The sequence below is a fragment of the Galleria mellonella genome, unplaced genomic scaffold (assembly GCF_026898425.1).
Source record: "Galleria mellonella isolate WM207_F2 unplaced genomic scaffold, CSIRO_AGI_GalMel_v1 utg1432, whole genome shotgun sequence".
NCBI classification, from domain to species: Eukaryota; Metazoa; Arthropoda; class Insecta; order Lepidoptera; family Pyralidae; genus Galleria; species Galleria mellonella.
The window spans coordinates 918,500-942,118 of NW_026441998.1; the positions used below are offsets into that span (position 1 = coordinate 918,500).

Here is a 23,619-nt window from a genome sequence, read left to right on the forward strand (position 1 = left end):
GTTATCTTAGTATGTATTTAATGTTAACTATTAGCTATTAGTTGCAATTAAATATATACCTATATAAAATCTACTGTATTTACGCAGACAATATAAGACATCGTACCGTTTTATATAATTTACATTAATTATTTTCAAATTGGACAAATATAATCAAATATGTTGTAGCTGATGCTAATACCTGAAATTATAATATCATATTAATATTAATTTTTTTAAATTTTGCACAAAAATATCCAGTAAGTTCAGTTTTTAACGCATAGAAATACACATAATGTTAACTTGAGATTCAAAAGAGTAACTGTTTAGCTTATTGTAGGTTATTCTCTGCAGATAGCAACTTTCTGAACCCAACAGTAGATGTTAAAAAATGTCGATTTAAAAGTGCTTGTAAACAAGTCTATTTGAATAAAGATGATTTAAATAAAAATGGACTAAAAACACCACGTGTGTTATTTGAATATACATTGAGTGATGATAGGTGAGGACGCAGGTTAACAGACCGATTGTGATGATTTTGTTAAGAATTTTTTACGATTTTAAAGAAGACCATATGGGGGTCAACTTCACTGGGAATCAGTGTTCCCAATACTAAAAATCTCTTTCTCTCGTGAGCGGTAAGTATTAGATATCTATTTATATAGAAAAAATAACATGTTGATAAGTAAAATACTAACGTTGAATATTAAAGTAGCATCGAGCGGAAAGAAGTCATACACAGACACTATAGGATTATAATAAGACATTAAAGTCGAAAAACGCTGCACCTGTTAAAGAGAACAATTTTTAGGTACAATACAAAAAACCGACTTCAACTGTGGCAAAACCAATTAAATAATTTGATTTTAAAACTAAGCCACAGAACCGATTTTAATAAAATTTATATGAGACCAATCTGAATTTTATTAAAATGTAAGTATATCCTTTTATATAAAAAAAAATTTCCAAATCCGTTCATTACTGACGGATTTATGAGGTGACAAACGTAAAAAGTACAACCGAATTGAGAGCCTCTTTTTTAATGACGAAAAAAGCATTAAACCCAACATTAAACTAAATCACCTGATTATTTTAAAATCATCTAAGTTAATCGTCCACTGCTAAACATAAGCCTCCGCCTTGGGGGGTTTTGCCACTAGTTGCTACGCTGGCCGGCGGATTGGCATTCACAGTTAGGCTTTGGAGATGTTTTAAGAAGGACGTTGCTGCCTATTCTTCGTCTCCGTCAGTTATCTCCTACGACACCCACGGGAAAGGAAGGGGTGGCCTATTCTACTACTACAACTACTTCAATGGTTTCTAGTTATAACCCGCATTAAATGAAAATATGATTGAGTGAAAACATTTTACAAACTTCCACATTTACGAATATATTTACGAAAGATTGTTTTAAGATACCTGCATCATTATATCAACATTCTGGTCGATAGGGATGTTATGAAGAGCTCGAGCTATTTCAGTTACCTAGAATAGAAGAATTAAGTATTATTATAACTATTTTAACACCACCACCTGTTCCTTATAATTTTTTTTAATGGATAATAATAGAAGGTAACCTCGTCTGCGCTAACGGTATACGCTGGCGAGGCACCAGTGATGGATGAAAAGGCAGGTCAGTTATTTCTATGTGATGAATAGATCTGGAATTTAGCACAATGATTTCCAAGGGGGACCACGTGGAGGAGTGACCTTACAGGATATATTTCCATTTCTTATATAAATTATTTGAAATAATTATCTCACTATTTTCAATATTATTTATTAGTAGTAAATAACAATTGCGTATTGTAGTAGTAAGATTTTACTTAGCAAAAAAAATTCATAAACAGTATCTTCTGTTGTGACATAAAGTGGCACTTGCAAGTATCCAATCGATTGTAAAATAAGTTATACCGTATGGCGAAGGTATACCGTAACAAATAATAATAAACATTGGTTGGTAGGAAAGAAAATATAACTCACCTCAAATTGTATCATGTCACCTGAAGAGGCAAATGCGTATAGTTTCAACGCTTGAAACGACAAACATAATGATGAAATAGTAATGTTATTTATTGAAAGATTTATTTGAAGAATAGTTTGATTATATAAAGAGAGAGCAATGGTAACTATTGCATGAAATATTTGTATCAATATAAGAATAATAGGCATTCTAAAGGCATTGATAATATCGGATTTAGCTTCAATAACTTGTACATAAAATAATTCCAAGTACGTTATAGAAAAAGTTGATTTTTTTGCCACTATCTTTATGGAGTATTTTGGGTTTTTCTTTTCTTTTATTGTATTTAAACAATTCTCTTTCATATTACTCAATATTGCCCTCACCATAAGCATTAACGTATAATAGAATACGATCACAACAAACTGAATAAATTGTGGCATATTAAAAGTAAAAGCTATCAGTAAAGTTTCCCAAATTCCTCCTTTGTACACTTGAGTGCAGGTAAAGCTTATTAGACTCAGTAGTATCATTGTTAGAATTAATAAACATATTAATACATGTGTATGCAATTTTTTCAATATATAATAATTGGTATTTGGTAGCGCGAACCAAGAAGATGACAGTTTGTTTAGAATTTTCACGTAATTGCATCTATTTTGGTATGCACAAATATAAGCAATAACACAAGAAGACATCAAAGTCACTATTTGTACGGTGTAATTTATTGTTGTCATCAAAGTTGGTGCGATGGAGCCATTTTTATTTGATACAGCGATAACGTGCACATGCACAACGACAAGAACAATAATAACTAAATTATATAACACTGCACATAGAGCATTCAAGTATATGGACTTATGCAAAATTTTGTACTTTTTAGTTCCATACTTATACTTTATTTTGTATGGAAACAACCCAAATAAACGCAGTGATAAATAAATAGGATAGAAAATATCTTGAAACTTTATGTTTCTTTCGTAAACAAATGGAATTTTCTTTTTTCTTAAATGTAAAACCATATTCGCTGTTATCTAGAACTGCTGGAGTAATAAAATGAGGTATAAGTACAAGTGATTACTACGAAGGGTGCAATTAAAATCGTGACTAGAATATTGCTAATAGGTATAGTTCCTGATAATATCTTATGATATAAAATATTCAACTGTTTACACTGAGTTAGTAACCTAACTACGTAATAACGTATAAGTTTTCTTTTATAAAAACATATATGGAGCTTGTTTAATCATATTTTTTTAAAGAGTAAATACATAAAAAATATCATTATTTTAATAATAATAGCTTAATTCGTAATAATGGTTTTTATCACAGCCGTTGTCAAATATCTATAGGAAAATATTTTTAAGGAACTGTCCTACATTTCCTCTAACATCTCAAAACATAATAATTATACAACGGAACATATTTCAAATATTTGTTACAAGGCAAAATTAAATTATTAGACGACTAATAGTAGAAGGCAGTGCTCGAGAGATTATATCAGAACCATAAGTTGCTTAGTTTATTATATGATTATGCTTTATCTTAGCTTAGCCTTATACACAAAGAAATATAGGGAATTGAATATCAAAATCCTTTACTATCTCTAGCATGATTATTGTATAGTATATAGTATTTAGGTACATTTTTTAAATTTCCTAATAATTTTATTACAATATTAACTATACTGGATTTATTTCCATTTTTTTGCATATTAGTTGGGATAAGAGAGAGAGGATTAAATCACTCATGCTAAAGTATGCGTGCTTAAGGTCCGAATAAATACTTTTATGCCACAGGCGATATTTCCTCCTCACTATTGCTTCATTTTGAGGCACCAGTCTCTCACAATTATATTTATAATTTGATTAATATAAGCATGTCTCATTGTATTTCACTGTAATGAATTGTGAAGAGAAAATAAATCTATTCATTATTATATTATTATTTTACCAGTAAACAAGGCAACACATTCTGTAGAAAATAATTTAAATATTTTAAAAACTTGTAGGATTGTTTATATAGAGATTGTTATGGGCCTGTTAATCTCCATTGCTAGCAATATACTCTGCTGAGGCGACCTCCTTGCGTTTCCCTATGGTGAGATGAATTCATCACTCATTCACAAACATCAGCTCATCTCGAATACGAACAAACGTCCCGAGTACACGGAATTGACACTCTCTTTGACTTGACAACCATTACTCGGAAACTTGGTGTACACGCTTCTTTTGATGCACTAACAAGAACTATCGTGCAAAATCATAAGAAATTAAACGGCGCCCAATTCATACACATATTTTTGCGACTGACGCGACCTCTATATCTTCAAATTTATATGTATATAATATTTATATATAATTTATTATATAATAAAATATGAATAAATATTACAAGTTATATTCGCATCTACATGTATATATTATGTAGGCAATCTTTTATATACATTATATGAAACACATTCCATTTAACGACTTATTTCTGCTGTATCAAATCGCAGCTCAAGTTCGTAACAGCAAATAAACACAACTGTACGCTAAGAACATAAGAAAATCTGCGAAACAAATCAATAAAATAATAAAAAACCCCATAACTCCGTCAATTGTAAACTGATTTTTAAAATTCTTTTTTTTATTTGAAAGGATATACTTACAGGTTGGTGCCATAGAATTTTTATCAAAATCGGTTCAGTAGCTTAGTTTTTAATCATAATAAATGGTACCTCAACTGAAGTCGGTTTTTTTTTGTGATAATAGTTAAGTACATAAACTAAATAGTGACAGTTACTATGCGTGTATTAATTGCGTGTACTTAACATAAATTATTTTATAACTAAAGTAACAAAACTTGAGTTGTTTTTTAAAAATGTTGATTGTACAAATTCTTTAATTTTTTTCATATAAAAATAGAATGGCAAATCTACCGGTGCTACCGGAATATGCCAGAGTAACCTACCATTAAGAAGTTAAAACTGCGCTCGTATAATGAAACTTCCGATATTTTTTTATTATATAGGTTTACAAATATATTAACATTATGTATTTATAGTATTATGTATGTTTTTTTTATTGTAAAAATAGTTAGGTTCAATTAAGAACTATTCACTTAGTTATTTGGCTTTAAAATAAGAATAAATTATTTAAAAAATGACAACTCTATAGCACACTGACTTCATATTAATTTATTAATGAATTACATCCCTATATTTTTATGTCTCGGTGCTTTATAATGAACAATTTTGGAAATTAGAAAGAAATTAAACGTACATGATGAAAGTATAAATTTAAAAAGGATATCTTTATAAAAAAGTCTGTCTATACAATAGAAAAATCAAAATGTATAGCAAACTTTTAATTGTTCTAATTGTTTAGAACAAGAACTTAAAAAACTTGGCTTTCACTTTGCTTTATGCAAATACATGTACGCCAACAATTTTACATATATTTTACTTATTTTAAACTTAATAATATGTGTAGACTTATTTTATATATATATATATATATATATATATATATATATATATATATATATATATATATATATATATATATATATATATATATATATATATATATATATAGATACAAACCGAGTACCGAAAAATGCACACCCCTCTATTAAAACCAAAATAAACAATTATTAAAAATCATAAAAAGAAATATTATTATTACATACCTACCTTAAGCGACTATTCTGGCTTTTCCACTTGCAGTACCTATAAAAAAATTTTAAATTTACTTTTTTTTTCTACTTTTGGGCTTAGATTTTTTGTATTACCACAAGCCAAAAATGTAGTTAAAAAGTAAAGGTGCAAACTCGCGTGTCTGCGTTACTTTGAATAAAACAAAATTTGTCTATCCGACTAATTTAAATAACTGAATTAAATAATTTTACATTATGAAGTACTTTATGTACGTTATTTTAACAGTGGTTAGTTAACAGCTGGAATAATAATGAAGTACTTTATTAGGATTTTTATGGTATTTTGTTGATATTATATCACTGTTACTATTTTATATACAGATATAATTTAAACTAATGTATTAAACTATAACCCTTACTCATAAAAACGCCAAAAACAAACTTATTTTAGCTATTATGGTCTTTTTCTTTTACACTGAATTCTTAATTTAAAAGAAAGTGATAAAACACTCCAATAGTTAATATAAATTTGTTGCAGGTACATTCATTATTTTATAGTGGTGATGCTTCTGGTTGTATAAATTCATTTTCCAGTTTTGTTGATACAAGGATGGTGTAGTGACTCGTAGTAACAAGTGAATACTTATTCAGTGTAAAGATTGTGGAGATATCCACTCTCTATGTATAAACTAATATTTTTATTGCACACCAAATATATTGCCTTGTAGCGATTTTGTATCAATAAAACCAGAAGTGAAAGTTTAATAATTTTAGTTCTTAAATCGCTCTGCAGAGGCGTCACTAAGTTTAGGCACTCGATAATCGTTTTTAAATAATATCACAGTATAGATAATAGTAGGTATTAGAACAGTAAAAATTTGTCATTCTACCTATCTATGCTATCGTATCATTTTCTATCTAAGCTATCGCAACGGTTTGCGATTACATATTTTTGCACGTACTAAGCATCCATAAATATTTGGAAAAGAATACATATATATTGCACAAGAAACTTTTTGTCTAAAGACTTCTGTATCCTTAGGTACTATGCCTGAAGTACGATGGAGCTTTGTATATGATGCTAATGGAATATTAAGTGGCATAAGAATCTAACCAAAATGATCTAGATAGCAATAATATTTTTGTATTATTCCAATACATCCTGTCGTCGTTAGTTCATCATGACGAATTCCATAAGATTTAACCACAATGATTTCTAAGAGGAACCACGTGGAGGTCAAGCAGATATATGAGCAGCAATAGGGCTGTTAGATTTCTATTACTAACAATCCCTTTCTCCCCTATTAAATTATATTAGGAAAGTACTACAGAGCAAGTAATTACTACGTTACTACGTTACGTAGTAATTACTAACTTATCTACCTAATATCTAAAGATTAGTAATTTCTGTAAATTACACTAATGCCGAAAATGGACACGCTAATACTATTTTATTTTTCAATTACCAATTATTCACAAACTGTTGCAAATGCGGTTTGATTTTTTTTAATAAGGGGCCAATATTTAACTGTATACTCTGTGATATAATTTCTTTTGTCAATATCGTTGTTATTCACCTGTGTCAATATGTGACATCCACTGGTACAAGATCGTTCAAAATATTACCTCATTCATTCATTCAATTTTTTCTTTTTATCATTATCATCGAATCAATCATTCTTTCGATTTATCATTCGTTTTCTAACCGGCAAATTTTGTGGTTTGTGTAGTACTTTTTTTGTAATGTATTATCTATTTTTTATTAGCTAAGCTTCCATAATAGTTAATTATTATATTTTTACAGCTGTCTTGAAAAAATTATAAATTAGTGTTCACTACTATATGAAAATGGTAAGTACACAAAATGTTTATTTTTATGTATAAGTTTCCATGCGAAATATATTTAAACATGTATTTTTCTTTAGTTTTTGTAGAGTTAATCTGATTATTGTTGTAAATAAATAATATTGATAAAGCCGGCATGCGGCGCAGCCATCTTGAGGTTCCTGTCGTAATGGCCGGCGGCCGCCATGTTATGAAATCACATGTCAGGATTATACTCCCTTGCTCTCGGATTTAATTTATTTCATTTTAATGTTATCCTCAAAAACATATTATCTGTCATAAATAACAGTTAATAGAGTAACGAAGTCGACATGTATGTAAGTAAAGCTTCTTTTATTATGCAAGGCCTTATTTTTTAATATTAAAGAAGCCTACTTAATCGCTGTTCACAATAAAATAAGCTTAATTTGTGATTGATTATAAGCACGTAATAATAATGTAAATTAATCGCTAATCTTAAGATACGTAAAAATACACTTAACAAAATTCATACAATTTTTTTTCCACTAACTAGGTATCTAGGTAGGTAGATCTATGATTTTGTGTCCAGCCTATATTTTCAACAAGACGGATAAATTTCTATACAATAACAAATTGATAAATACAATATTATTAAATTACTTGTACTTTGTCCTACTGTCTTTATTAAAATATTATCATTTATATATGCGAATAGAATTTGGTATACATTTATTTGTTTTAATTTTTATAAACACTGAAGGTGAAGTTTCAATACCGGTTGCGTGTATAAATAAAAAAAAAAAAAAAAACATTTAATAAAGATAGTGGAACAAAATACAATTATTTTTAATAATATTAATAGTCTATTTAATTATTTTAATTGTCATATATCCCTTAAGTACTAAAAATGGGTATTTTTTATGACAAGATTCTGTCTAGGCTTGCAGTTCTAGTAGGTAATAGTAAGTACTTAATGATTTTAACAAACTATTTGATTTTATTTACATATCTATAATACTTATGTAACTAATTGCCAGTGACAAAAAGCCTTCATTTGTCTAATTTTGTTGAATTCCCTGTATATATGTAATGCATATTTATTGTTCTTTTTTATTTCTGCACATTTGATCCAAATGGAATATCATATTATTAAATATATATGAGAGGCGAGATTAAGTTTTATAGTTAAGCAATGTCTTGTATAGCTTTTCTACTTTATTGACTCTATTTTTTTTAATGGGTGATAATGGAGTGGTAACCTCACCTGATACTAATGGTATATGCTGGCGGGGCACCAGTGAAGGATGATTGCTGAGAATGAAAAGGCAGGTCAGTTAGCCCATCGTGATGAATAATACCTGGAATTCAGCACAATGGATTCCAGGGGGGACCATGTGGAGGTCGAACTGACAGGGGTTATTGCTAGCAATGTGTGACTAGCAATCTGCATTACTAACAGTCTCTTCCCCTTATTGACTATTAGGTATGATCACATTATAATTTTTTACAATAACAAAAAAATATGTATCTCATAGATTATAACATGATATAGATAGCACATCTACAGAAATGAAAATTACTATACAATATTTGATCATGAGAAATAATCCATTATGATTACTTAATAAATTGACTTCAACACCAAATTATGGATATATTTATAGAAAAACTGTTAAAACTTATTTACTTATTACCTTGATGTATTATAGTTATCACATACATAGATATCACTGAAATGTTGCATTCATTAATTTTTCTTAATGTATTTGTAGATGGATGGTAGTGTAGTCCACCCACACCCTGGACAGGTCCTGGGTGGGGTTCCTGGGGTTGTTCATGGCATGCCAGTCCATGGTGCGGGGCCAGATGGGGAGCATCCTCCGCATGGCCCCCGCCGTCGTTATCAAAACAGACCGAAGCCATCAAATAACCTAGAGCGACTGCCTTTGGATGAAGCTGCTAAAAGGGTAGGTGTATAATGTGTTTTCTTATATCAATCTTTGTAATTATCAATTTACAGTTGCCTTTTTTAAGTTAAAAAAAAAAAAATTAAAAGTAATTCTTATGGTACAACTTTGTCCATCTATTTATCTGTCACAGTGTTATATCTCAGCAATTACTAATGCCATCAATCTGAAACTTGAATTTAATCGTTCACTGATTAGAAAGGTGTATAATGTTTGAATTACATGGTATAATAGCAGAACAATGTTACAAAACTTTTTTCATTATGTTGAATAAATATATTTTTAATGTTAAAAAAATGTTTAGGAAATGGAATCTCTGCCTATGAAGACTCCTGTATCAGTGCTCCAAGAGCTATTGGCACGACGTGGTACTGTACCGAAATATGAACTGGTTCAAATTGAAGGCATGATTCATGAACCAACATTCCGCTATCGTGTGACTGTGGCTGACTTAGTTGGTTAGTCTATAAATTATATTTATTAATTTAATAGATTAAATTATTACCAGCAGTGAAATTATCATTGAAGTTTTAAGTTAATTGACCTTTCTAAGATAAGCAATTAAACATAATAAAATCTTTCTTTCTATTTGTATTGTATTATTAATAAATTAGGGCAATTGTTTAAAATTAAGCTTTCTGATTAGATCTAGCACTTTGATCTACTCATACTCATTGATTAATTTCAAATTTGAAAACTGCAGAGTTAGTACTTTGGTGATCAAATGAGGTTTAAGATAAGAGTTTATTAGTTGGTTGCTTATAACATTGTCTTTAACAACTTTACTTTATCCTAACCAGAGGACCAGGCAATTGGTGTGATTGTGTAAATAAAAACCAAATTATTTCTATATTAATTTTAACGTTACTAATAGTTAAAGAATTCTGTTTTTTTACTATATAATTGCTCTCTTTGTTCAAGCTGTTGTTTAAATTCTTCTTCTATACTAGTCCATTCTATTTCTTCAAATGCTCCTTTAGAAATGCAATTTGGAGATTAGAAACTTCTAAAGAAAATGTTTGTTGAATCGAAATAATATGGTTTAAAATATTTTCCTTCATATATTTTTATCTATTGAAATTAATATGTTATGTTTATTTAATTGTATTGTAATATGTTTTTCTTTTTTATTATGGAGAATTAAATGCAACATATTTCAAATTATGCACTGTTCTCAGCTATGGGTACTGGGCGCTCAAAGAAGGAGGCCAAACATTCTGCAGCCAAAGCTCTGCTAGATAAGCTGACTGGTGCAGCCCCTGCTGATCAATCCACCAATGGCAATGTCCCTGAAACGTTGGTATCTCAGTTTTAGACAGACTATTTTATTATATTATTAACAATGGAGTATAAATAATTTATAATCTTAATGATAGAACCTAAATAGTGTCTAGTTGGTACTATATGCACTTCACATAATTGAAAAAAAAAAATTTAATTTCGTCTTTGAGTTATGATGGAGTGATTATACTGTGCGTCACCACTCCTCTTTGTCCTTAGGATATTGTAAAAGGTAATTAAAGGTGCTAAGAATATTACATCAGTATAAAAGTTTAAACCATATACTTTGTGACTAGCATGGTATTAGATGAATATATTCTAATAAAGAGAGAGCTAAGCTCAATAGTGGAAAAAGTTTGACTTGTTGCATAATTATTATTGATTTTAATGAAATCATTGCAGTGGTGCTGTGGTACCATCTTTTGAAGATAAACTTATGGGTAACCCTGTCGGCTGGCTTCAAGAACTTTGCATGTCGCGCTTTTGGCCGCCACCCTCCTACCACGCAGAAAATGATGATAATGTCAACAGGCGTAAGTAGTTTATTAATATTTTAATCGCAAAGGTATCCTTTATTGAAATAGGTTTTTTTTTTTAATCAGTGAAAATAGGTATCTCCGTTTGCATTTAGGCGAGAGTGAAAGCAGGTCATTTGGCTCATCTTGATGAATTCAATAAGACTGATGGTTTCCAGGGGAAACCATGTGGTGGTCGACCTGTTAGGGTAAATTGCTAGCAAAGGGGCTTTTTATTTATTTATTACATTACATCTACTGGATGAGCTTTACAGTCTTCCAATGCACTTACTCAGAAAATCATCAGTACAATAAAATAAATATAAAAAAGGACTAATACACATTAATAAATTTAATTTTTAAATTTTTGGACACAAACACTTTGTGGTCATTCAACAAAGCTCCAGTAAGTTGGAGGCAAATACATCCAATTGTGGAAACCGGTTCAAAATATCATTGAGTAGTTTCAATGCAAGAGATAGGGGAGCTTGCTTTTAGACCCACTTACTAATAATCCCTTTTTCATATATTGGTTTATATATATTGTTTTTTTTGTTGCTTTTTTATTTTCATTCTTTTATCTCTTTTACTGTGTATTATGTGTATGTTTTTTTTTATTGTAATTTGTGTGCTGTAAGTAATGTAAATAAATTATCTATTTATCTATCTATGTATATTGTTATTAATATGTGTATTTTATTAGTTTTTTAAATATGGCATAATAAGTGTCATATAATATGGGATTAATGAAAAGTAGCGCCGCACAAAGCTATTTTTGCATGATCTAATTCTACAGAGTATCTGCATATATAAAAATACCATGTCATGATATATGTTTACGTAAGTTATTTTTTTGATTACTTAAATTTTGTAATTGTATATTGTTTTTTCTAACTTGTGGGGTAGGTTTATCTTGATATTCTTAACGGCATAAAAGGTCTCAGTAGGGGGCATAATGTTTTCCGGGTGATCTAATTGTAATTATTGTTATCAGGTCTGCCTCACGAGCGCCAATTTACTATTGTATGCACACTCCTGAAACGCCGAGAAGTTGGCACAGGTAAATCCAAGAAGCTCGCTAAACGTCAAGCTGCATACAAGATGTGGCAGGCTCTTCAAGACAACCCACCAGAAGTTTTTCAGCCAGATGAAGAGGTAAAATTTAAATCATGATTTTTTTTTCATAATTTTCTTATAGTTAAAACTACATAAGATTTAAATAATTTTATGTAGTATTTCTTATCATAAAAAAGTAAATTTTATGTAGTTTTATATAGGGTTATATTAAAAAATCATTTGAATTTTAGACTACACCTAGCTGAATATATTTCACAGATACTCCATTGATTTGAAAATTTGGTAAATGAATTTGTTTCCTGAATGTAAAAATTCTTAAAATAAAACACTTTTATTGGCAACCTCACCCAAGTAAAGCACGCTTTGTCTAAGAGATGATGAAACTTATAATGGGTGTTAATTTTCAATTCTGCTTCAGTTCATTTCACTATAATTCAATGGAAAAGAATGTATTGAGTTTGTATCGGAATGTTTGGTCAATAACTGATAAACATTCTTACTTAAAAATTATTCACTAAAATATTAAATCTTCCAACTAAATGTAGTCAGTTTTTTTTTTTTAATTTTCCTTTTCAATACTTCAAGTATTTCAAAAATAAACATGATTCAATGAGGATATTTGTGAAATGAAGCAAACTGGAACATGATAAAAAAATAACATGTCTATTCCAATATTCTATACCGGTTAGTGCTTAGAAATTTCTTTGTTATTCATTAAACAAGTTCTTTATTCATTGTGCAAACATTCCTAATCACTTATATTGTCTCCATAGTTCCACATCGAAGCATACTATAATCATAATGTATACTAATCTCATTTAACAGCATTTTTATTTTAGATCATCCATTATTTTTATATAGTATATTATCTTTTAAACTGTATTATTCATAAAAAAAGTAAAATTCAGAATTAGAATTAAATTTTAAAGAATAAGATAGAATTTACAATTAAAAAATTTCTAGTTCCTTACATATTTGACTAAAAATAGTTTGTTATGAATAAAACAGATAATTTATGCTAAAATAATATTAACGGAATATATTCATTAGTAATTAAATACTGTGTATTTACCATTTCTAATTTACATTTGAAAATTTTGACAGTACATTATAAGAATAGTACAGTATTCATTTTTAACAGGAATACAGTATTAGTATATTATTATTAGTATTTATTTAAAATAATGAAAGGTAATTAAAACTCGTTGTCCTTATAATCTATCCACAGAAATCAAAAGTGCTATCATCCATGTTATATGGGTGGCATTTTTGTATCATTCCCTTGAATGGAATGCACTTGGCCAGGTGTTTTTACTATCTTTCTGTCGAAAGCTTGAATGGACTGAAGCATCAATTGAAAATAGTGCTATTTATAATTGGTGTTGTTTTCTAGGGCGGAGTCGCGGCCCGATATGCCGACTTGAAAGATAGTAAAATCTCCACTCTGACTACCAGTCACAGCCACAAGGTCTCGCAGTTTCATAAACACCTCAAACAATCTATCGGCCCCAACCTGGCCAAGTTGCAGGTACGATACATTTCAATTATTTTTGCATGAACGTCTGGTGAATGTTGATTGAGAAAAATAAAATTAATCTTAATGTTTTACTAATTTGCATGAAAAATATTTTTGTGTCATAAGTTTTTGTAGTTAGTGGTCATTGCTTATTTAAAAAGGAATTATAATAAACTCTCTGCTATAGGTTACGCCCCTGAACAACAAGGACTTCAACTTTGTTCAGTTCTTACAAGAGATCGCATCTGAGCAATCATTTGAAGTCACTTATGTGGACATTGAAGAGAAATCGATGAGTGGCCGCAACCAGTGCCTGGTACAGCTGTCGACGTTGCCGGTGGCTGTTTGTTATGGATCGGGCCTGACAAGCAAAGATGCCCAATCTTCAGCTGCTCAAAATGCCCTTGAGTATCTTAAAATCATGACCAAAAAGTGAATGTGTCATTATCTCGCGACATCAAAACAACACATCTAGTGCTCACTATGCATCAAATATTATTGAAGTATAATAAATAACAATGCAATCGGTTTATGAATTATATTAATAAAGATTAAATTCTAGATGCGCAAATAGCATAGAACGACACTCGAGAGCTTGTATGGTTGATGTCGCTAGGTTTTGAGCCTAAATTTATCTTTAAAACCACTTCCCATTTGAATATGGCATTTCGCCTGTGTGCCAGCAGCACTTCGGGCTATGCTTTATAACTGGCATATTTGCAGTATCTTACTTGTGATTCTTTTTTTCTCTTATCATAATTTTTACAACTTACATTTTTATATATGATTAACCGGTAACGAATATTTAGCTTAATTATGAAGAAGGGTGGTAATAAAAAAGAAGTCCCAAAGTTCGAAACTTAAGAGATGTGGATTTAAAACAGTGCCTGTATTTATTAGATACTGTTTTTGAAACTTCAGGTAAAACTGGTACATTAATCAAAATGAAGCAAAACCTTAATTTGAAATTACTTAGGTCGTAAATGCGCATTTGTGTGCGTATGTGGTGTAGCAAAGCATTTAAGGATTGTGTGACTGCTTACCATCAGGTGAACCAAAATTATTCTCAATTGCCACCTTCCCTCAATTTGAATAACTAGAAATATCACTAAAGATTATTTAATTTATTTATACTTTATTGTACACAAAAAATTATAAACAAATATATTAAAAAAAGATGTACAACAGGCGAGCTTATCTCTGTAAGAGTTATCTTACAATAGATTACATTAATAGAAAGTAATTTGAAACATTTATAATCGGGTACTTGGAACTAATTATATTGGTGTCAGCTTGTTCCCCACTTTACAAAGTGTCTACCTATTATTTTTTCCTTGTCTTATTATTATGCTTCATTACAATATATTTCTTACAATAATTCTGCAAACAAGTGATTTCTCACTTGTACTATTACTGCCAATGTGCGAGGATAAATTGCATAGCCCGTAAATTTAACGAAACAAAGTATGGAGTGGTCATATAACAAATACAAGCTATACTTTGCATAGAATTAGTGTAATTTTCCCAGCGTGGAAATTACTTAAAAATATAAAAAAAAAAATAAAAAAAATAATAAAAATATAAAAAATAAAAAAAAAATGTGGACTATATTTCCAGTTTAATATTCAGCATAATTTAGGCATGTTTTGCATTTGTATTAAATTAAATTATTATATACTTACCCAAGAATCGGTCTTAGCTTTTAATGTATATTGTAATCATGGCATAGCCAATCATATTTTTTTCTTTTAATTAAAACAGGCATCTTGTTTTTATATAATTTAGTTAAGTATGGTGTGTTATGGACTTTTCTTAAATGCTGAGCATTAAACGGAAAAAGTATTCTCAGCTAGTTTATTGTCTTGTTGACGAACTGTCCAACCTTTGCTTTGTAACAAGCTCCGAGAATGTGGTCAACTTACTTGAACTTGGAAATAACTTCTTACAAAGTGCAAGGGTTGGTAATTGCGAATAGCATGTGTCACGATTGTGTGGTGAGGCAGGATAACAAGTTTTATTTTATTTTAAATTTATCAGTAACTGTCTTGGTTTTCTTTTGTATACAAGATGGAAAACTTTGCAGGGAAGCTGAGAACTATGTGTTAGAGTGAATATATCACTGGAATTAGCGGTTGCGAAGTTAGGATCCCTTGCCTGTGAAAATGGGCATTATTTTAATGCAAAGTATAGAGGTTGTAACAATTTCTACTAGTACAGTGTCGTCGTCGGTGCTTGCCGTTAATTGCTAAGCAATGACGAGGATCCTGCACGCACCAAGTTTCTTTTAAATTGAATGGTGTGAGTTAACCTGCCCTTGTAAAACATCGCACTGTTCAAGTTAGAAAAGACTAACTGGAGTAAAGGATTGGAGTTCTGTTCAACCAAGACCAACTAAATAAATTGTAATGCCCTGTCAATGGGCCATGAGTTCACATGTTATTTTATGTTTAGTGAGTCTTGGTTCTACTTGTTCTTGTGAATAATCTCAAGGATAATATAATAAGTAATTGTAGAGTTAACATTATTACAGACACTTCCTATATATGTGTATGATGTAATTGTGAAAATGTAAGAAATTATAAATTTTTGCTATGCATTCTTTCTGCTCTAACTTGAATAAATATTTCGTGTTGCTTATAAAATGCGTTGTCTTTTTGTTATATTCTGAAGGGGGTTTTTTTATTGGAAAAAATTGATTTTTTTATGGATGCTAATTAAATGGTAGCCCCGCTTGTGCTAACGGGTCACCAGTGAAAGATGATAAGATAAAAGCAGGTCATTTGCCCCATCGTGATGAATTCAACAAGAATTACAGTAGATTTCATTTATTACGACCTTGGTTGTAGCGATCATTTACCTATAGCGATGTTAAATCTAAGTTCCTTGAATTTAAAGCATGCTTTAGTACAAAATTCATGTGGCTATAACGACTTTGGATGTAACGCCGAGTTCGGGTGTTGCGACTGTTTTTAATGAATCAATTGTTACAAATTCCTAGAAAACCCATGCAGATATTGCGACCGAAGTTGACCGCCAAAGAGACACCAAGATTTCTTTCACAAACATTTCTAACCTTTTGTTTACATCCACACAGATGGTCAGCAAGTATGGATACCTTTACATATTGTTTATAGATATAAGCTAAATAGGTAGGGAAACGTGTGCGTTTCGGAGTTGTTTTATGGTTCAGTTACAAAGTAATATTTTGAGTAGCAACTGAGTTTAGTAAACTTTTAAATAAGTATGACTGCTTCGACGCACATTCACTTAAAGAAAAGGCGAAAATCATTTTAAAATTGAAAAACGGTAAAAAGAATGCTGATTTGTGCGAAGATAAAAATATACATGTGTATGTGTCTGTATCTCTTAACTTTGCCTGTAACGACTTCCGAATATAACGACGGAAATAGAGTGGTTCCTTTATCATCGTTATACCCGAAATCCACTGTAATTATAATAGTTTCCAGGTATGAATGTCGACCTGATTAGATCATAAACATAGTATAACTTACAGATTAGATAGATACAATTACCTTTAGGACTGCTAGGCCCCATTACTAACAATCCATTTTCCGTAACCTGCGGTCCAAAATGTGGCTGGTCGGATATAAATATATTACCCACCGATAATAAAAGCCTTTAAAATCTACATTGCTAATGTGAAAATAAGAAGGTACCGTTTATTTTAAAATTTCAATTTATACTGAAATTTAGAGCGGATTTTCATTATAATGCTGGCCATGGTTCGCAATCGATATGGTTCCAGATTGAACGAAACTGTACCGGATTGTAATGTGAATATATACACATTGTTTTATGTGATTAGGGGACCGATTCTTAGGCGCCGTAAACCTCTAAACTTATTTCTAAAATTAAAGCTGGTTTAAGTCATAATAATTGTAATTTTAGTTTATGATAGCTCAAAACTAATTTCGCGAATCTTAAAATGTTATAAGATAGGTTTAGGTAAATGGCACTTCAGAATCAAGTCCGATATTTTACTAAACCGAGAGTGGATTAAGATTGAACTGACAGCAGCACTATAGTGTGGATCTGGCCTTATTGCAAGGATCACTATTATGTATTAATTTATAATACTATTTAGTACTAATGCTCTAATGTTAGTAAATTTATATACATACGTACAATAATAGATTTAGGGCAGAATTATAATATTCGTTTTATAAAACAGTAAAAGCTAAAACAGTAATTTTGCGAAATTAACAAATATTAAGGCACTACATCCTTTACAAGGTCAATTTTAAAACGTTATTCCTAGATTAGGGCAACAGTAAAAATCTGAATAAAATATATATTACAATTTGTATTATTGAAATGAATTTATTTAAATTGTAATTAACACATATAACAAAGAAAAAGTATCTATCAGTTTCTAAAAATTGATATACCGCGAAAAGTGATAAAAAGATTTTTAAAATTCATGTATGAAATTAAAGCTGATATATTTTTCCTTAATATGGGAGTTTAATTTTAAATTAGACCAAAATTTTAATGCAGAAATTTAAGTTTAATTATGTATCGAAGAACCTCATCGAAGACCTCTTCAAGGGTCTCTGCATGGGACACGCGCGATAGTGTGCCGCTGACATTCAGATGAGGAATCCGCTAAGAATAATACCGAAATCTTTGGGAATCCGTGTCGCAAAATGTCAAAAAATCTGCGTGACAATATTGTTGATTTTAATTTTGTTTGAGCGTACCCAGAATAGTTGCACAGGCCAGAGTGCAGAACTTTTAGAAATGGGCTTGGCGTGTGGATTTCGTTGAACACTCGGCTTGTTTGATATTGTTTATTTACATTACTTACATCACAATAATTAGAATAAAAAACCACTATAAATTAAGAAAACATATTATTCATTAATAGGTTTTAGCCTATAAATTAAGTAGCAAAAACAAGATACTTAAAACTATAATCTTTTATATTTATCTTTATGCATGAATTTAAATTGATTCAGTTTAGAATGTCTATTTGTGCCTTCAGTAAAGTTTCCGTCTACAGTCCAAGTATTTTGGCTAGGTTCTGATTTTTCGCGATATATTTCTTGTGAAATGGGCCATGTTTCAACGGTTTTCTGAGACCTAATATGTTCATCGTTCAATATTTCCTTATAAATACATTCGTCATTATTCAATTCAAAATCTTCTTCAATAAAACTGTTTTTATCACAAATTAAAAAGGGATTATCTATATCTATAAGGTAACTTTTAGACGGTTCTTGTTCATGACCTGGCGAATAACTAGTATCACGAAATTCAATAGGTGGTGGTATTATTAGTTCGGAGTCCTCTTTTGTCAAGCATTGCAAAAGTGTTTTTGGATTAAACATAGATTGATCGATTTTAAAATCGTCCCTATATAGATCTCCTGCTATAGTATCTGGCAGTATATCGGAGTCTGTGCTATTAGATTCGGTATTAAAATGTACTTCTTTTTCAATATTATCATTCGTTTGCAATAATTGTTTATCGTGATAATTTGTTTTTATTTCAGTTGTTTGAGATATATTAGGTCTCTTCGAGTCAATACTTTCAGTGATAACTTCAGGTAATGAGATATGAATTTTGTTTATATCGGTAATTTTGAACGGTCGCTTTTCTTCTTCAATCTTTACTTCATAAGTTTTATTATTATTAATTTCTGTAGTGACTTTTGCGGCATGATTGTCATTTTTTCTGAAATTTAAAAGTAACTCACTTAATACTAATAATAATAATAGTAGAAAAGAAATAATCTTTATTCAAATAAACTTGATTGCAAGCTTTTTTAAATTGTTTGTTTGTTACATTTTGGCGTTGTAATGGCTTAACCGATCGTCATGAAATTTGACATACACGTATCATTTGGGATGAGGGATATAAGTAACTATTTATCCAGGTTAGTTAACATATCCTGGTCACTGGTATATGAATAAGAATATAACAGCTGTAAATAGTTATGAAATTAAGTATAATTAGGTAAGCAAATTAAATAAGGTGCTCACTTTAAAATTTGGCTATATCTCTGTAATATATTTTCTAGTTTTACGTCACATGTAGAATTAGAATCCATAAGATCTGTTTTAAGATTCTGGCGTTCTTTTTTCATCATTTTAATTTTATTTACATTTTCCATATTATCCACTTTATTATTTATGTCACTGTATGAACTTTTAGATATGCTGCATTGACGATCGATATATTCTATAGAATCTTGGAGTTCAATACTTTTATTTTCCCTTCCATTATGTTTATTAAAAGTTTTAAAATTACAAACATTGTGGTCAGTTTTTTCATTTCTTTTTGAAACTATTTCTCTTACATCTAAATCTATAGACAAACGCTTCATAATACAAATCTGACAATTAATTGTGTTATGTGTAGTGATCTTTATTTCACTAGATGAATACGAGTATTGTTTAATAAATTTAGACATGGGTTTCGTACAATTCTCCATTTCCATAGGAGTAATATTAGACATACTCTGATATTCTGTTTTTGTATGTAGTTTTGGACGATGGTTGTAATGAAGTATTTCCTTCAAATTTTGATCGAAATTAATTGTAATATTAGGTTTATTACTAAATAAATCTGGTGAAATATTGCATCTAGTACTTTGCACCAAAATTGGCTGTAAATTTAATTGCTTAACTATCAGTATATCTTTAGTATTTGGCATTAAAGTTTTATACAGCATCAGACAATTGTTTAGGTCAGAATTACAATTATCATTATTTTGATTCTTCTTCTTCTCTTTATCTTCATTTATTGTTTTAACAATATTATTATTTGATAAATTATGGGTTGTCTGGGTGTTTCTTTTACTATCTACCACATTATGAAGTTTTATATTGTGAAATGTACTCATATTATTATTAATTAGATCAATATTTGCTGATAAAAGCGTTTCTTCTGATAATCTACTATCAATATTGTTTTTACTATCATAGCTGTCTTCTTTTTGCAAAATATTACCTTCGTCAGTTTCTTCGTTCAATAATTCATTAATTTGCATGCCACTATATTTAGGTTTATTTACAGACTCTCCTATTTTTTGTAAATAGTCATCTAATTGTAATTTTATTGTGTCTGAAAATTTTGTATCTCTTGAATGATCTTCGTGTTCATTGTCATTGGTTAGATATAATTGCTTTTCTAGTAAGTCTATAAATGCATAGTTCGTTTGATTAGTACTTTCAATTTTCTTAATATTAGAGCACTTTGAATTTGCTTTGTTATGTTTATTAATTATTGATCTATTATTATATCTTGAAGATTTTATAATATTTTTTTGTGTACAGACAGAAGTAGATGTTTTATTATTTAATGTTTTAACTTTTGATATTTCACTTTCAATTTTATTTAATATATTATCAATTTCGTGATTATCTGAAAACTCGTTATGGCCAATCTGCTGAAGTTCATTTTCTAAGATTGAAACTTCATTATCTTGCTGTTCGACATCCATACTTATTTCAGTAATATTACTTTCATACAAGTTTGAAGGTGGCGTAATCTCACTTTCTAATTCATTTCTGTTGGAATAAACTAATTCATTTAGCAAATTTTTTGAAATTTCTCCTGACTTTCGTAAATTATCTTTAACCTCTTTCGAAGTTTTCTCAAAAGATTCTTTTAAAGTACTCATTCTTTGTGCAAATATTTCTTCTCTTTTCTTTTTTTCTTTGGACAACGTTATGTCTATGTTATTATTTTTTCTTTTACGTTGTCTAAACGAATCTGTTGCAGGTATATCTTTTTGCATAGTTTGTTTCGTATCTACATTTTCGTTTATCTGCATTAATATGTTTGGTCGCGTATGTTCTAAGTCTTTGAATACATATTCACATTGTGCGTCTATACCAACTGAAAGGATTATAAATAATCTGTTTAGTAGTTAGTAGCGCATAAATCATTACTTAATGATTGATTAAAATAAATTAATTTCATCTAATAATTATACCTATTCATCATATTAACGATTAACTGTCCACTGCTGAACATAGGCACTCACCCTGATGGGTTTTGTCAGTAGTTGCCACGCTTGACAGGTGAATTGGCAACCGCAGTTAGCCTTTGGTGATTTATAAAGAGGCCATTAAATTCCCTAAGCCGTCTCTTACATTACCCATGGGATAGTAAGAGATAGCTCTTTCTATACTGGAACCACTCATCGACTTATATCTATTACAATTGTTAGTGGCACAAATAAATAGGTCAATAAAATTAGTAGAGAATAATATAGGATATCAATTTGCAAGGGATACATAGTGTATTTAAGTAACAATTAAACAAAAAACATTCATATATAGTTGACCTTACCAAAGTTTGAGCTAATACAATTAACTATAATTTTATGCTCGTAATTGTGTTTCCTCGTAATATGATAAGTAATACTTGCGTCATACATGCCTATTAAATCTTTATCTCTGAAAAAAAAATAATATTGTAACAAAATATAATTACTTAAAAAATTACCATAAATAAACAATGTATCTAACTATTGTTCGTCAACTTCGTGTACGCTATTGAGTCTCCTATAAGATATATTTAAAGGAGAGAGGGAGGGCGCCAGGTGGGAAGTTCCTAACGCAGAATTGTTTGTCGCCCACCCCAGGATGCCCAATGACATATCCGAGAGTACGTTATACCGCTTTTTTAAGGGATCAGCTGCCCACACCTTGAAAATATTTCAAACACGTCAATATTATATACCCGTACTATATTGCGTAGACAGACGAGAGTGTAAGCTCACAAGTTCCTTCACCGTTGCACAATCTATAGACAATAGACAACAGAGGGATATACGTGTTTCTGCTGCTAAGCAGCTGTGATTATATGGCAGTAAAATTAACGAAAGATAAGCATGCTGAAGTGGCAATGAGCTGGTAATATAGCTCGAAGGATCGACAATTAAAAGGGGAAGAAAACTTCTTAAGCAACAACCTCGTATATGTAAACACAGTGTAGGACGACTAGATGGAGCGACGAACTCCAATGTATTACTGGGAGTCAATGGATGTAGGTAGCTCGGGTTCGTTCTTTATGACATTTTTTGGGAGTCCTATGTTCAGTGAACATTTAATAGTCGATGATTAATGACAAAGATGAATGATAAATGATAATAACAGTAAAAATTGAAAAAGAGTTACATTACAATCTATGATGTTATGTTCATACCGAAAGGCAAAATAATATATGGATGTCGTATTTTGCTGGTTGCACACTCCGCGGACTTCTAGAATATGAATTTGACGAGTTATATTGGAATTTATTCCTACTTACTTGAAACTTGTCAACAACAATATATGGTTTTCAGAATCGCCTACAATAATATAACTTTTGTGGGATTCTCCTGCTGTCAAGTGTTCCATATTCTCGGACAAATAACTTTGATTTAATAATTCCACATGTACGGACACAGTTTTTTCATCTACAGGTGTCATTTTAATCTGATATTTCGGCAACAAGCTTATTTGTTTTCTTAGAACATTGCCGGCAGGTGGTCCTTTGTTCATAATCTAGAATTACATTATAAAGAATATATCTACTGACATAAAACAGTAAAAACGGTAGTATAGTGAGATCATTATGAGATACTTCGGATGGGAATCAAACTTTTTTCATTGTACTCAGTAAAAAATACTACATGGTGTGTCACATAAAGAGGTACCTATTAAAATAGAAATCTTAATTAAGGGAAATTTGAGTGGATATATGTATGTATGCAACATTCAGGCAAATTATGAAAGCTTTGTAATTCTCAGGAATGGTAATCCATGATTAGTATCATGGGCATCATGGCAATCATGGGCCCCTTCAATATGTATTTTACTTATTTGAATGTAATGTGAGGAATACTAAGGCTCGCAG

The 23,619-nt window shown here is 30.2% G+C and overlaps 3 protein-coding genes across 5 annotated transcripts in view; 1 reads left to right on the top strand and 2 right to left on the bottom strand.

The window, feature by feature from the left end:
• Window positions 1-100: 100 nt before the first annotated feature.
• On the bottom strand, window positions 101-2,964 carry LOC113520759 (uncharacterized). The gene is made up of 4 exons (XM_052891706.1): window positions 2,191-2,964; window positions 1,399-1,464; window positions 678-767; window positions 101-181 (listed from the first exon to the last, which is right to left on the bottom strand). Exons 1-4 carry the CDS (start codon window positions 2,962-2,964, stop codon window positions 125-127), a joined length of 987 nt encoding a protein of 328 aa, XP_052747666.1. The 3' UTR covers window positions 101-124.
• Window positions 2,965-7,220: 4,256 nt separating this feature from the next.
• Window positions 7,221-16,388, top strand: LOC113520499 (interferon-inducible double-stranded RNA-dependent protein kinase activator A homolog). 3 transcript variants are annotated; one of them, XM_052891687.1, is made up of 9 exons: window positions 7,221-7,304; window positions 7,389-7,435; window positions 9,163-9,357; window positions 9,662-9,815; window positions 10,536-10,653; window positions 11,041-11,171; window positions 12,148-12,308; window positions 13,624-13,758; window positions 13,934-16,388. In XM_052891687.1, exons 2-9 carry the CDS (start codon window positions 7,427-7,429, stop codon window positions 14,180-14,182), a joined length of 1,152 nt encoding a protein of 383 aa, XP_052747647.1. In that variant the 5' UTR covers window positions 7,221-7,304; window positions 7,389-7,426; the 3' UTR covers window positions 14,183-16,388. The 3 variants fall into 3 exon arrangements, with proteins under 3 accessions (XP_052747647.1, XP_026761647.1, XP_031765986.1); XM_031910126.2 differs by lacking the exons at window positions 7,221-7,304; window positions 7,389-7,435 and adding an exon at window positions 7,555-7,746; XM_026905846.3 differs by lacking the exon at window positions 13,624-13,758 and having other exon boundaries at window positions 7,271-7,435.
• A 2,215-nt stretch (window positions 16,389-18,603) lies between these two features.
• The window catches only part of LOC113520760 (probable ATP-dependent DNA helicase HFM1), a 48,127-nt gene continuing 43,111 nt past the window's right edge, over window positions 18,604-23,619 (bottom strand). Inside the window, exons 18-21 of the mRNA XM_052891707.1 lie at window positions 23,032-23,267; window positions 22,069-22,175; window positions 19,752-21,612; window positions 18,604-19,443 (exon numbers count right to left, since the gene is read on the bottom strand). Coding sequence (XP_052747667.1) covers window positions 18,678-19,443; window positions 19,752-21,612; window positions 22,069-22,175; window positions 23,032-23,267 — 2,970 coding nt within the window. The 3' untranslated portion in view covers window positions 18,604-18,677. The remainder of the gene's footprint in view (window positions 19,444-19,751; window positions 21,613-22,068; window positions 22,176-23,031; window positions 23,268-23,619) is intronic.

Excerpts from the sequence above, each read along its gene's own strand:
- LOC113520499 (XM_052891687.1), top strand. Across the intron at positions 11,172-12,147 it reads TGATGATAATGTCAACAGGC|GTCTGCCTCACGAGCGCCAA; the intron begins GTAAGTAGTTTA and ends TATTGTTATCAG. Across the intron at positions 13,759-13,933 it reads CCAACCTGGCCAAGTTGCAG|GTTACGCCCCTGAACAACAA; the intron begins GTACGATACATT and ends TCTCTGCTATAG.
- LOC113520759 (XM_052891706.1), bottom strand. The coding sequence starts at position 2,964 with ATGGTTTTACATTTAAGAAAAAAGAAAATTCCATTTGTTTACGAAAGA. Across the intron at positions 768-1,398 it reads ATGTTGATATAATGATGCAG|GTGCAGCGTTTTTCGACTTT; the intron begins GTATCTTAAAAC and ends TCTCTTTAACAG. Across the intron at positions 182-677 it reads ATGCTACTTTAATATTCAAC|GTATTAGCATCAGCTACAAC; the intron begins GTTAGTATTTTA and ends TTATAATTTCAG.